Consider the following 12,888-nt stretch of genomic DNA (forward strand, 5'->3'; position numbering starts at 1 on the left):
CATTACAACTGCCGGTTGGATCACTGAACTCGCGGAAGCTACGAACCGTGACAATAAATCTGAGTTTTCAGTTGAAACGTTCAAAAAGCCAGTGAAGTCAGTTTCAGTAAAACATTTGTAATTTGTATTCTGCGTATCAGACTACCGATAATCATGTAAGTACGTTTCTGGATAACAAGAAAGATATGGAGGAGTTGAAGAGCGATCTTATCCGATCGCAAAGTACTGTTATCAAGCTGCAGGCTGAACTTCTGGAAACTAAATCGAAGCAGTTGGAATCCGTGCACTCCAACGTCAAGACCGCCGTTCAAGACACTGTCCAAGCTGAGATGAACTCATACAGTCAAGCTGTGACTAAAAATGCACCTGTGCTTGCAGAAGAGAGTTTAAAAAAGGTTGTACAGAATGCTGTATCGGAAGAGGATCGCAGTAGGAATGTGCTCATCTTTGGTTTGAAGGAGACTGATGAAGAGGAACTGTGCAATAAAGTTACCGTGATTTTTCAGCAGATTGAAGAAAAACCACGTTTTGAAGCTATCTGGGTTGGGAGAAAATCAGCCAACAAGACGAGACCAGTCAAAGTTTCGCTAGGTAATTCTAACTTACCGTTCATGAGATATTAGTAAATGCCAAAAAGCTGAGACTGTGTGAAGATCATAAGACTGTTTTCATCTCTCCAGATCGATCACCTGAAGATCGAGCTATCCATCAGCGGTTGGTCTTGGAAATGAAACAGATAGCCAAAGCAGGCATGGCTCCACCGTGTAGGTTCGGGTGGGTGCGCACCCACCAAAGGATGTTGCACCCACCCAAACGATTCGAAAATGTTCACACAAAAATTGTCAAATTTTGTATAAACTAAGGGTCAATTGACTTCTGTTATCAATTGAGACTGTTTTGGAGATATTAAAATACGTTTAGGAGAGTAAAATTCCAAAATTTTCCAGGGGGCTTCACCCCCCCCCCCCCGCCGTGCGCCAAGCTGCACCCACCCAAAGTTTTTGAGCTGGAGCCATGCTTGAGCCAAAGAAGACACAAAAAAACATTATTATATCAGAAGTGGTAATATTTGTAGTGAGGACAAGATGTTAGAGAGTGATACATAATAATGAGTGATATACATCCATAAGTTTTTAATTTTGATTGTTGATATAAGCGGGATAAAAATAATTTATTTCATTTGTATTGGACGGGACATACACAAAGATGCTACGTATGGTGCTGGGTATCTCATGGAAGGACAAGGTCAGCAATATAACTTTGTATGGTAGTCTACCAAGGCTGTCAAACAAGTTACGAAGCAGGAGACTAAAAATGGCGGACACTGCATCAGACATCCTGAGCTACTTGCCAGTGATTTAGTCTTATGGAAACCTATGCATGGTAGAGCACAGCAAGGCCGACCAAGACAAAGCTACTTGTCTATGTTACTGAAGGAAATTGGGACAAACTCAAAAGAGGAACTGTGAACCCTGATGCGGGACAGGGATATATGGAGGGGGTTATCTGGCGTAGATCGGACTTAGTTCCGAAAAAATAGTAGTACCTATTTCATTAATAACCTGCATAGTTGAAAAGTTGATTGATGTAGTTTCGATAAACAGGGCGTCGTTCAACTCCACTCATTTCGTTCCAAGCTGGAATGTAGTATTGTTTAGTGTAGGTTTGTTCATGTACCTCTCATCATCAAAAGGTTTCAACTTATACAGCATCGATAACATCATCTAACAAAGCTGTTTGAACAGCTTAAGATTCAGTTAAAATTACATTATTCAGATACAGTTTGTGAAATGAAACATTGTCAGCCTGTATTTAATTAATTATAATAATTATGGTAATTTAGCTAAAAATCAAACCATTTGAGTTTTCATTGTTATCAAAATAATTTCGATCTAAATTCGTCTTAATCTGCATGGCTGTGAGCGGATCGAAGTCTTTTAACAAACCACAAGATTCTTGAAGTGATCCGAATGTACACAGAGAACTGTCTTAGCTAGTTCTGGGTCCATAAACATGTCACCTTCTTTCTAATGGTGATTGTCAAGTTTGTTCAGCAACATAATTCAGAATTACAGAAATTATTTGAATCTACTAGAGATGAAATGGCTTAAATAACAAGCAATAGATGTAACTAAACAATTAAATACATATTGTAGTTTGACTACTTCTTTGAAACAATCAAAGAACGGGGGAGCTAAGGGAATGATTGCTCAAAACGAATGATATCTTCATGAATTCAATGCAGCATCTATACATTTATTCGAAATAAGTGATGGATGAGGGGGTTTAAGTCAGGCATTCCTGACATTTACTCTGATGTCAGGGGCCTTTTATATATTATATTTGAGTATAATACATTTTACCTTATAATTAACCATCACTCCCGTCTAGGAAGTACTATGTATTTGTGTATGTAATTGAGATCGTATCAGCGCCTTTCATTCTACTCAACGCGTTTCATTCTCATATATGTCAAGCTTGTTTAGAGTAGAATGAAACGCGTTGAGTAGAATGAAAGGCGCTGATACGATCTCAATTACATACACAAATACATAGTACTTCCTAGACGGGAGTGATGGTTAATTATAAGGTAAAATGTATTATACTCAAATATAATATATAAAAGGCCCCTGACACTACTACTATTTATAAATTCAAAATCATGTTAAGAAGATAGCAGCAACTAATCCATATTATTTACAGTGCTCTATTTTATGTGTACTGAAGAGTGCCTTTACAATATTCCACTTTGTGGTGTAGATTTCCTCCATATCCAACAGGCAACACTGAATGAGTGATGGATGAGGGGGTTTAAGACAGGTGTTCCTGACATGTATTCAAAATTGCATTGAGAAGATAGCAGTAACTAATCTATATTATTTACAGTGCTCTATTTATGTACTGAAGGGTACCTTAACAATATTTCAGTTTGTGGTAGGGTTCCTCCACATCCAACAGGTAACACGGAATGAGTGATGGATGAGGGGGTTTAAGTAAGGCATTCCTGTCAAAAGATCTATAATTAATCTTGTAAGGGTACCACACAGTAGACATTATATTGTTGATTGTGAACCAAAAGTTTATTCATACCCACAATCGATAAATTATAAATCCAAATAGTCATATAAGCAATGCAATACTAAATTGGTGAAATTGTATTAACAAAAGGTATACAGCCAAGTAAAGGTATCTCAACAATATAACATTGAAGTATTAGAAATGGCACTCTACTATTATAAAACACTTTACTGTACTGTATTAAACAATATTAAATGAAATTAAGCCAGAGAAGGCATGAACTTCAGAAAAGGACAATACACTAACGGTACAAAAACTTAAATGAGTTTCAGGGAAGGGTTACTAAAATTTTACGGTAGCGCTCGATTTTATTCAAAAATTTTCAAAGTGCTCAGCACCACGAAAAATATAATTTTTTCTTCCGCTTTCAAAACTTGTTTTGACGCTGAAAAACTATCAAATAGTATTATTGAACAGTATTAAAACACTTTGTGGGCAAAAATATTTCATTTTGGATGTATAAAGAGCCGATAAAATTTAGCGCGCAAAAAAACATTTTTTTTGGAAGGTTTTTTAAAATTTTGAACAGGTTAACTCTTATGTGTGCTTATGAACTTAATATTAGCTAATGCGGCATATCAAAATGTATCAGAAACCGAAATATCTAAGCTTTTGCTTGAAATTAACCTATCGATAATCCTGAAAAACCTCAAAAAATGACCATTTTTAGGGCCAAAAATCGGTTTTTTTCAAATAAAACCAGGTTACCCCCATTTTCAACACTTCCCACTATCACCAATCGATTCAGGGGCCAAAAATACGTCTTTTAAGACATGTCTGATGACTCTGGTGTATCGAGCAGAAAATCCCCGTAACAGCTCCTACTAAATCAGAAGCCGAGTTATTTTGATTTTAAGTGTCGACTCGCGACTTGCGAGAGAGTAAATATTATGGTGTGGGCCTAATAACTCAACAACCTGACGTCTGATGACTTTGAAACTACGTTCTATCCCACTCAATGTGATGATTCTGAACATTTTTATGCCCAAGTTTAGTTCCTAACTCTAATCAGAAGCCGAGTTATTTTGATTTTAAGTGTCGACTCGCGACTCGCGAGAGCATAAAAATAGGGTTCCGCCTAATAACTCAACAACCTGACGCCTGAGAACTTTGAAACCACGTTTTACCCCACTTAATGTGATGATTCTGAACATTTTTATGCCCAAGTTTAGTTCCTAACTCTAATCAGAAGCCGAGTTATTTTGATTTTAAGTGTCGACTCGCGACTCGCGAGAGCGTAAATATTATGGTGTGGGCCTAATAACTCAACAACCTGACGTCTGAGGACTTTGAAACTACGTTCTACCCCACTCAATGTGATGATTGTGAACATTTTGCTGCCCGAGTTTTGCTCCTAACTTCAATTGGAGGCTGAGTTATTTTGATTTTAAGCGCTGCAATCGCTACCCGCGAGAGCGTAAAAACAGGTTGGGGCCTAATAACTCAACAACCTGACATCTGAGGACTTTGAAATTGTGGTCTACCCTACTCAATGTGATGATTCTGAACATTTTAATGCCCAGGATGAGCACGTAGCTCAATCAGAAGCCGAGATATCTCGTATTTAGTGTGAAAATCATGACTCGCGAGGGTAAATAAGGGTGTGGTCACATAACTCAACAACCCGATGTCTGTTGACTTTAAAATTATGCTCTACCCCCCTAAATGTGATGATTCTGAACAACTTCAAAGCCAAGCTGAGCTTCTAATTCCAATTAGAAGCGGAGTTATTTTGATTCTAAAGTTGCAAAAGCGCCAAAAAAGTGCGTGGTCAATTGCGCAAAACTGCCCCATAGCCAAAATTTCTACCCAAGCCAAATTTGTTTCTAATGGGTCCCTTGAGGTATTCCAAGTCTCAAACCCCGGGGCGGAAGTTATATAGACGGGAATGTTGTCAGATCCATGACTAGTATAATTTGCTGAGCATTTCATATAATCAAACTTTTATTAATCCCCGCGTCTCAAACCAAGGTATTTTAAAACATTTTCAGTAGATCAATATGTACCTGATTACCATAATTCTTGGTACAAATACTGATCGTGTAAAACTGACACTTCAAATAGTTAAGGTACTGACAATACTTACGATCGTAAGTATCCGATGGTCGCCATCATGACGCCTTTCAACTGTGAGTATCTACATTCAAACAGACAGTGAAAATACACCTGCGCTCAAGCTTGCGACACGAATATTAAAAAACCGTGACCGTTGAAAGTGAGAGTTTACACTGCCGATTACAATAGTTTTCACTGTCTGTAGCATTAAATACGTTGCCCATATTTTAATTACGTTAATTAACTTTTACTTTAATTACGTTAATTAACTTTTACTTTAATTATGTAAGTAAGGTTAAAACCATCACAACCAGCATGTGGGCCAGCAATTTTTGGGCCGGCCGTAACATGTATTGCACTGTGATTAGGAGACAGATTTAGCGGCTTGGGCAGCTTTTGGGCCCGCCATACTAAACTGTCGACCGGTGGGCTGTGCCCGCCACCTAGACTTTTACTTGATCATAAACTGTGTTTATGTAAGAACTTTAAAATCATAATATTAGCTTAACAGCATTCTTTATCATGAGGATTTATTATTCATAATTACCATGTTCTATTTTATGCATTATGTTATGCTATTACTGCTGTACAATGAAGTACTCAACACGATCAATAATATTGATTTTCCTCAGTGAACGCTGAAGGATCCGCCCTTGTAACGGAATACCTCGGCCTCTTTGTAAAAGGTTGGTCGCTAGATCACATTTTTGTCAAATAGTTCACCAGTGACAGAGATTATGTAATCGGAATTCGCTAGTTTGATGATTTCAGTTCTAGTTTAAACAAAAATTTCCCCTCAGAGATCATCAGTAGAGCCGAACGGCAGGCTAAAACAGAAGGAGATTCACAGGTGGAAGGCTCCCATCTAGAGAAAGTCATCCCTCAAATTGTAAGTAAACTGTTCAGGCTAACTCAAAATAACTTAATAAGCTATGTTTTCTGGTATAGGTATGAGTAGAGGGTATAATTCGAAATACCTAACATTGTTGGGATTGCTGTTTTAACCATTTCTCCATTTCAGCTCCTCGACTTCTCATAATGACACTATCAGTAATGGATGATCTAGACTTCAACACGCGATATGACTGTCCTAAATGTGAGAAACTTGAGACTGATCTCAAAACTTCTAAATCAGAGGTAATGTTCTAGAATAATGTATCGATTATAATATCATATTAAATTATAAAAACTGTAGATTGTCTTTTTTATAAATTACAATTGTTCAAAATGAAATGTTAATAAGAAAATTACTGTTGATAAGATTAATTAATTAATAAGTCTATTAATCTTACAATATTATGATCTAAAATCCCAGGTTGCTGATTTGCGAAACTTGGTAACAGTAATGAGAACTCAGACTGCTAAAACTACAACACTGCTCCACAAATTTGATACGACTAAGAAAACGTTGCTGTTACAGAAGCAGAAAATAGAAGCAGTGAGTTGTTACTTATTATATCAGCAATACAATTTATAATAACAATTTAGTGGATGCTTTAACTAAAAGATTTAATAAAACTTCACAATGATATCTTATACATAATATTATTAAATTTACTGCTTATGATGTTTATTGATAATGGGCTGAGATGGTGATTGGAAATTCACCTACTCAAATTTCAGTTAGAGAAACATAACGGGATACTAAAAGCTGAAGCGAAGACAGTAAACGAGCAACTAAAGAAACAGCTCGACTCCACAGAAGATTCCAACTACCTCAAAAGTTCAGACGAAAACGAGGAACTTCGAAACAACATGCAATCTCAGCAGGCTGTTATCGAGCAGTACAAAGCACAGTTCTCTAGAATGGAGAAGGAAATAGAGGTGTACAAAAAGAGGAAGACCGAGGCTGAGAGGGCGTGCAGTTTATTACAGGCTAAAGTGGCAAAGTTGAAAGATAGCTCCAAATCCGAGAAGAAGCAACCTGATAATTCAGAGGCTATTGCTAAGTTGAAGTCTGAGATCGGTGTCTTGAAAAGGGAGAATACCCGGTTGAAAGACAGTCGAGAGGAAACAGTAAACAGACTTGCTGATAAAAAGAACCAAGATATAACCAAGAAACTGACTGCCATGATGAATAAGCAAACCAGTTTAGATACTACCATAGAAAAAACTATCGAGCGAACTATACAGAGAAACTTAAAAGATATCCTGCTATCTCCAACGAAGGGAGGGAGCATGTACCGGACACCTGCTGCTCGGCCTCGCAGGAACACTAAGAGCACAGAGGGAGGTGTTACACCTAGCACGCCTACATCTGCCAAGAAACGAGGTAGACCTGTTGGGTGGAAGAAAAACAAACCTAAGCAGTCCAGTTCTGAAGAGGACAGTGAGCTAGAGTTGAACCCCAGACCCAAGAAGAGCGTCAAGAGGCCAGTCAAACGGAAACTTAGCCATTCAGCTGAACCAAAGAAGAAAGCGAAACCCTTGGTTCAAGATAGTGGGCACTTGTCAAACAGCTCCTCGGATGATGATGTAGACTTGGTGGGATTCCTGGAGAATTCCTTAAATTTTCCAACTAGCGCTAGGAGCGAACCTGATGGGGTCTTGGTATGTGATGCTTTGCCTTCCACATCGAGTGAGTTCAATCTGTTTGACCAGCATTCTGCTGAAACAGATGGTATTCCTAAAGAATCTCCTAAACTTATGAATTCCCCCAAACCTATGAATTCCCCCAAACCTCAAAGAAAAGTGCCCACAGTACTCAATGTAAAGAGCATCTTCAGTTTAATGGTTTCTCCTGGACAGCTTTCACCTTTGAAGACATATCAAGAAAGCAATAACCCTGCCGAGCTAATTGATATAAAAAATGAAGAGCAAGGTACCACTAATCCTCAACCAGCCGTTCCAATCTCCTTGGAAGAATTTTCTGTAGAAACTCCCTCCTCATCCTCTGGTCCCACACCCGCTGTTTCCAGTCCCAAGACTACTCCTAAGAAGGAAGACCAAACCATCTTAGATCTGATTGGCTCCTCAAAATCTCCAGCTCGGACCGTTTCTCCTATTGTTACAGAGACTGCTTCGACAGACCCATGTTTTCAACCTATTTCAATAAAAAACGAAATGACGAAGACGAAATCGGAGCCAAACGACCCCATCATTACCCTGAAGCCAATGTCTAGTAGAGAAGCTAGATCAGCTCCTATAGTCTCGACTCTTGGAGACCTGTTGAGCCCGAGTAAGGTAGAGTCTGACTCCGCAGCAGCCAGTACACCAGATGTTGAGATTGTTAGTGTGGTTCAGGTGGAGAGGGAAGAGCCGTGTGTCTCGGCGTCTGATTCTCAAACTGAAGACGATTTACCAGAAGTTTCCACTGCTAAACCGGTAACGAAATCATCAAAGTTCAAACCAGTTCAGTTAGCAGCTCCATCAACCTCTCAAAACTCAGAAGATGAGCGAACGACTTTTCCAGCCAAGACTTCACGGCCTAGTTTCAAACCGGTATCTTTTGTAGCTAAGTCTTCAAGACCTAGTTTTAAACCTGTAGCTTTTGCGACAACAGCTGTCCAAAAGCCCACCCAGCAAATTACTAGTGTTTCCTCTAGCAGCCCCAAGTCACGGTTTCCTCCTATTTCAATGTCGTTCTGTAAACCGAAAACAAGCTCCATTTTATTACCACCAACGGTTACAAAGGGTTACCAAACCCTTACGCAGCCTGATATTGTTCAGAAAGTAAACCTGCCTCCTATATCAATATCCTTCGTCAAACCGAAAGCAAGTCCCAGTTTATTACAACCTAAGGTTGTGGAGCCGGATATTGAACATGAAGCAGACTTACCTACAACCTCAGATACTGGAGTTCCAACAACCTCCTCAGTTCCTGATCTAACGACAAAGCAGGAAGAGGACTACAAACCCTCAGTGACAAATGGGCCAGTTTTATCTCCTGCAGTGCCCTCTCCTGGAATTGCCATTGAAGCTTCATCTACTTCCAATGAGAAAGAAACTGAGTCTCATGAATCTGATCCACTCTCCGTTTTATGTAATAATGATGCCACCCCTCAAGTGGCTCTTGAACCTGAAACTTCTTCTGTAACTCCGAAGGTAAAATCGGAGAAATCACCCACCAGGAGACAATCAGAGGTCAATGTCACATTGTCTAGTGATAGCCTAGTAACCCCTACAACTCCCACAGAAGTGGTTGTCTCTGAAGATGTCATGGTATGTGCTTTTGAGATGGATATCAGTGGTGTAAGCAGCAGTCAGAGCGATGCTGATACTCAGTCAGACAGCGCTGCTGATGTTTCTCAATCTCCCAAACAAGTTGAGATCTATCATGAGCTACTGCCTACAACACGGTCAAGAAAGTCAGCTTCAAATAATGATGCTTTTGTTGCTCCAAGGCGGGCCAGGGAACGCAAGAGTATGTCTCAAGATCAGGATAAACAGCCTGAGGTGATCACTAAATCATTGAGAAGCAGGAAAGTCAGTGTTACTGAAGAGTCTGCAGAGGTTCCCAAGCGCCGGAGATCAGCAAGGACTTCAAGCGTTTCTGATGTTAGTGACAGTAGTAGATCACCTGCACCTAGAAGATCTAGGAGAATCCAGAACTCAACCAGTCCAGTCAAAGCACTAAAACCAAAGAAGAGTCCCATGAAGAAGGCACTTCCAGAAACATTGACTCCAGAGGAGATGATTGTTGATGAAGTTATCCTAGGTTCTGAAAACAGGAATATCATGATTCCTAGCGATCTTATGGAGCTCAAGAAGTCAATAGACCAAGCACAACTTCAAGAAACCGTTGTCAAAACTCTCGAACAATCTGTGGTCCCTGAAGTTGAAGAGCCCCAAAACATATCAAATGAAGTTCAGAGTATCGTGAAACCAGAACAAAATGACAGTTCTGATAATCTGGAACCTCTCAAAGTCCCTGCCATGGAACTGGCTGTGTTTGCTGAAAACACTCTTGAACCTGCTGCTGAAGACACTCATGGTCCTGCTGTTGAGTCCATTCCAGGACCTTCGCTCCCTCTGAAAACATCTAACACTGACCTGTCTCCTCTTGATTCACCTGTGGCATTGAAATATTCTGATGAAAATAATGGAGCTAAAGCTGTTGACACGGCAAATGATATCAAAGGTCAAGTCCAAGTGAATGCGGTTACCGTACAATCTGATACAGTGAAAACACTGACAAATTTGTCAGAGAAAAGGAAAGTTGCTAAATCTTTACCGTCACCTGCAGTGAAACGTATTCCTCCACCACCTTCGGGAGACTGGCATGCAGTAAAGTCTCTTGATCTAAATCTCACTCCAGTGTCCAGAAAAGTTGAAGCGAACAATGTTGATGGTCATTTCAACATAACTGCATTATCTAATAAAGGAAAAGTCCAGAAATCTAACAGTGTAGAAAAGAAAAGAGAGAGAAGAAAGAAGAGAAAAGCTGCAAAGGCTGTCTCATCGCTTACAATAAAATCTGTGCCCCCACCTTTATGCAACTGGGACTTAGTAAAATCTCTAGATCTAGATCTTACTCCAGTCTCCAGGACGGTACAACCCTTCAAAGAAGCACCAATCCCTGATTCTTCAGATATTTCAGATGAGGACTTGATGATTGCTGATACAACTGTTATAAGTCAGGATGTTGAGGATGTTCAGAAGGTTGAGGTTGATATTACGGTTGATGAAGATGAAACCTCTACATCGGCAGTGCAAGTAGAGAAATCAGATGAAGCTCCAAAACTTATGACTGAGAAAGAAAAGACTGTTAAAGTTGTAGTTCCCCCCTCTTCTGAATGGTTTACTGCAAAGTCTCAAGATTTCACTTCAGTCGAAAAACTACCATCTTTCAACGCAGCAGCTGCAATAAGTGATCAGTCTGACTCAGAGCTACCTTCCAAAACTACAGAATCTAGGAAGAGGAAAAAGACGAAAGGACCAGACCACTACATCTCCCTCGCTCAAATATTTGACATATTTATCCCCAAACCTGCTATCACACTTCTTGGTTTTAACAAAGACAACGACCATCTCGTCATGGATACAAGTGACTGTGAATCTCAGGTACCATCACCTGCCGCTTTTAGCAGTACTCAAAAACCCATCGAATCAGTTGATATGAATCTTCTGAGCAATCTAAGAACCATGGCAAAGAAAGGTGCAGAACCTGCGTTACCAGTAGATGATGAACCATTGTACCACCAGACATATGAGGACTACACACATTTGGTACCCAACGGAACTACACAGCATCTGGTAGGAATGTTTAGAAGGAATCTCTGTACCAGTGCACCAGATGTACCGTACATTGTGGAAACAATAGTGTATAATCATAAGAAAAAGGCACTGCAGAATATAGAAGAAAAGTTGATAATAGCTATCAGAAATGAGATCAGTATTCGAGATACCAGCCCGGCTAACGTCGAGATTCCTCCCATTGATGTTTTGGTGGAATTCTTCTTTGATTTGTTTTCTCAGTTGGTAAATAACGATTACTCATACTTTGATGAGAGTACCTGGATGCAGGATGTGTTAAAGAAACTATTTGTCCGAGTCGCAAGTTCGAAAAAGAACTTAACCCAATCCCTTATCAGTCTGCTATCTTTCTCTATAAAACTATCCCTGAAATGTAAAGATTTGAAATTCCTCCGTGCTCACATCATCAAAACTATCAGTGACATGAACTACACCTACGTCTGTAATCTCCTCACCAAATGCTTCACCAGCTACAGTATTTTCCTGCTTATCGGAAAGCAACATCTGTGTTTTAGCAAGGACAAGAACTCTATCAAAGACCTGAACTGTCTGTACCTGGCTGGGCTGGAATTTTATCTACGTTACACACAGTTAAAGTTCCCACCAGTTGAGCAACTAAGCTATATTCATCAGTTTGCGGTTGAGAACCACTTGATTAGTGCAGCATTGGATGCTGTTGTTATTAAAGAGGAACTGGGACCAGGGACTGACTACAAGAATCACAACGAACAGGTTGATAGATTTATCTTATTTCTTACATGTATTGATTTGAACTTAGATAGGATACAAATTAATTTCCTTTTTGCACATTCAGCCAGTGGCGATCAACAAATTTTTCAAAGTTGGGACCCGCTCTACACTCTTGCAATATTTATTTTAACCTTATTACCGCAGGGGCTGATATGTATAAAGTTGATGGTGAAATCACAAGGATGGACGTGGTTCACAACGACAGTACTACCTCTGATATTTGATAAACTTTCTACCACCACCGAGTTCGGCATTTGCAGGTAAACTATTGTGGATATTTGACTGTCAAATGTCAAACCTGGAATAGTTCGGGACTTGAATAAGCTTTTTCATTATATGGCAGAGACAGTGTCGAAGTCGTGTCGATTGTTCAGTGATACAAGACATTGATCAACATATTTCCTTCAGATTAACGGAGTTGATAGTGAATTTGGTTAACTCGGAGATAATCAGTTACAGAGCTGCCGGAAATATCACAATGCTGAAGGAGAAACTTATTCCTGCTTTAATTGGATTGCTTTGGACAGGTAATTTACTTAAATTTCTCTAAACAAAAGAGAAACGAAAGCCTGCATAGTGTCAACTATCACGAGTTGATTAATTAGATTACATCCTTCATTGTTTTACAGCATGAGCAAGCACTCAGCGGGAATCGATTGAGGTCAGTATGTAAATTACACCGAGCCATCGCTACTAGCAAATATAAACGGGTTTTGTTGTACAAAGATCATACTCTTGTTGCGCACGTCTCCAAAACTAAGGCCGGCGCGCCGCGCGATCGTTCTACCATGCACTAGCTATTACATGTGT

General features: G+C 39.6%; 1 protein-coding gene across 3 annotated transcripts in view; it reads left to right on the forward strand.

The window, feature by feature from the left end:
* Nucleotides 1-12,888, forward strand: part of LOC134816912 (mucin-2-like) — a 765,431-nt gene that overhangs the window by 752,119 nt on the left and 424 nt on the right. For 2 of the 3 annotated variants that reach the window (XM_063825934.1, XM_063825933.1), the window contains exons 4-10: nucleotides 5,766-5,819; nucleotides 5,934-6,022; nucleotides 6,155-6,270; nucleotides 6,449-6,571; nucleotides 6,757-12,060; nucleotides 12,223-12,338; nucleotides 12,487-12,605. In XM_063825934.1, the coding sequence (XP_063682004.1) occupies nucleotides 6,172-6,270; nucleotides 6,449-6,571; nucleotides 6,757-12,060; nucleotides 12,223-12,338; nucleotides 12,487-12,605 (5,761 nt within the window). In that variant the 5' untranslated portion in view covers nucleotides 5,766-5,819; nucleotides 5,934-6,022; nucleotides 6,155-6,171. Of the gene's footprint in view, nucleotides 1-5,142; nucleotides 5,208-5,765; nucleotides 5,820-5,933; nucleotides 6,023-6,154; nucleotides 6,271-6,448; nucleotides 6,572-6,756; nucleotides 12,061-12,222; nucleotides 12,339-12,486; nucleotides 12,606-12,888 lie in introns of all 3 variants that reach the window. The other variant, XM_063825935.1, reaches the window with a different exon arrangement.

The sequence above is a fragment of the Bolinopsis microptera genome, chromosome 6 (genome assembly GCF_026151205.1).
Source record: "Bolinopsis microptera isolate Bmic1 chromosome 6, MBARI_Bmic_1.0, whole genome shotgun sequence".
Lineage (NCBI taxonomy): Eukaryota > Metazoa > Ctenophora > Tentaculata > Lobata > Bolinopsidae > Bolinopsis > Bolinopsis microptera.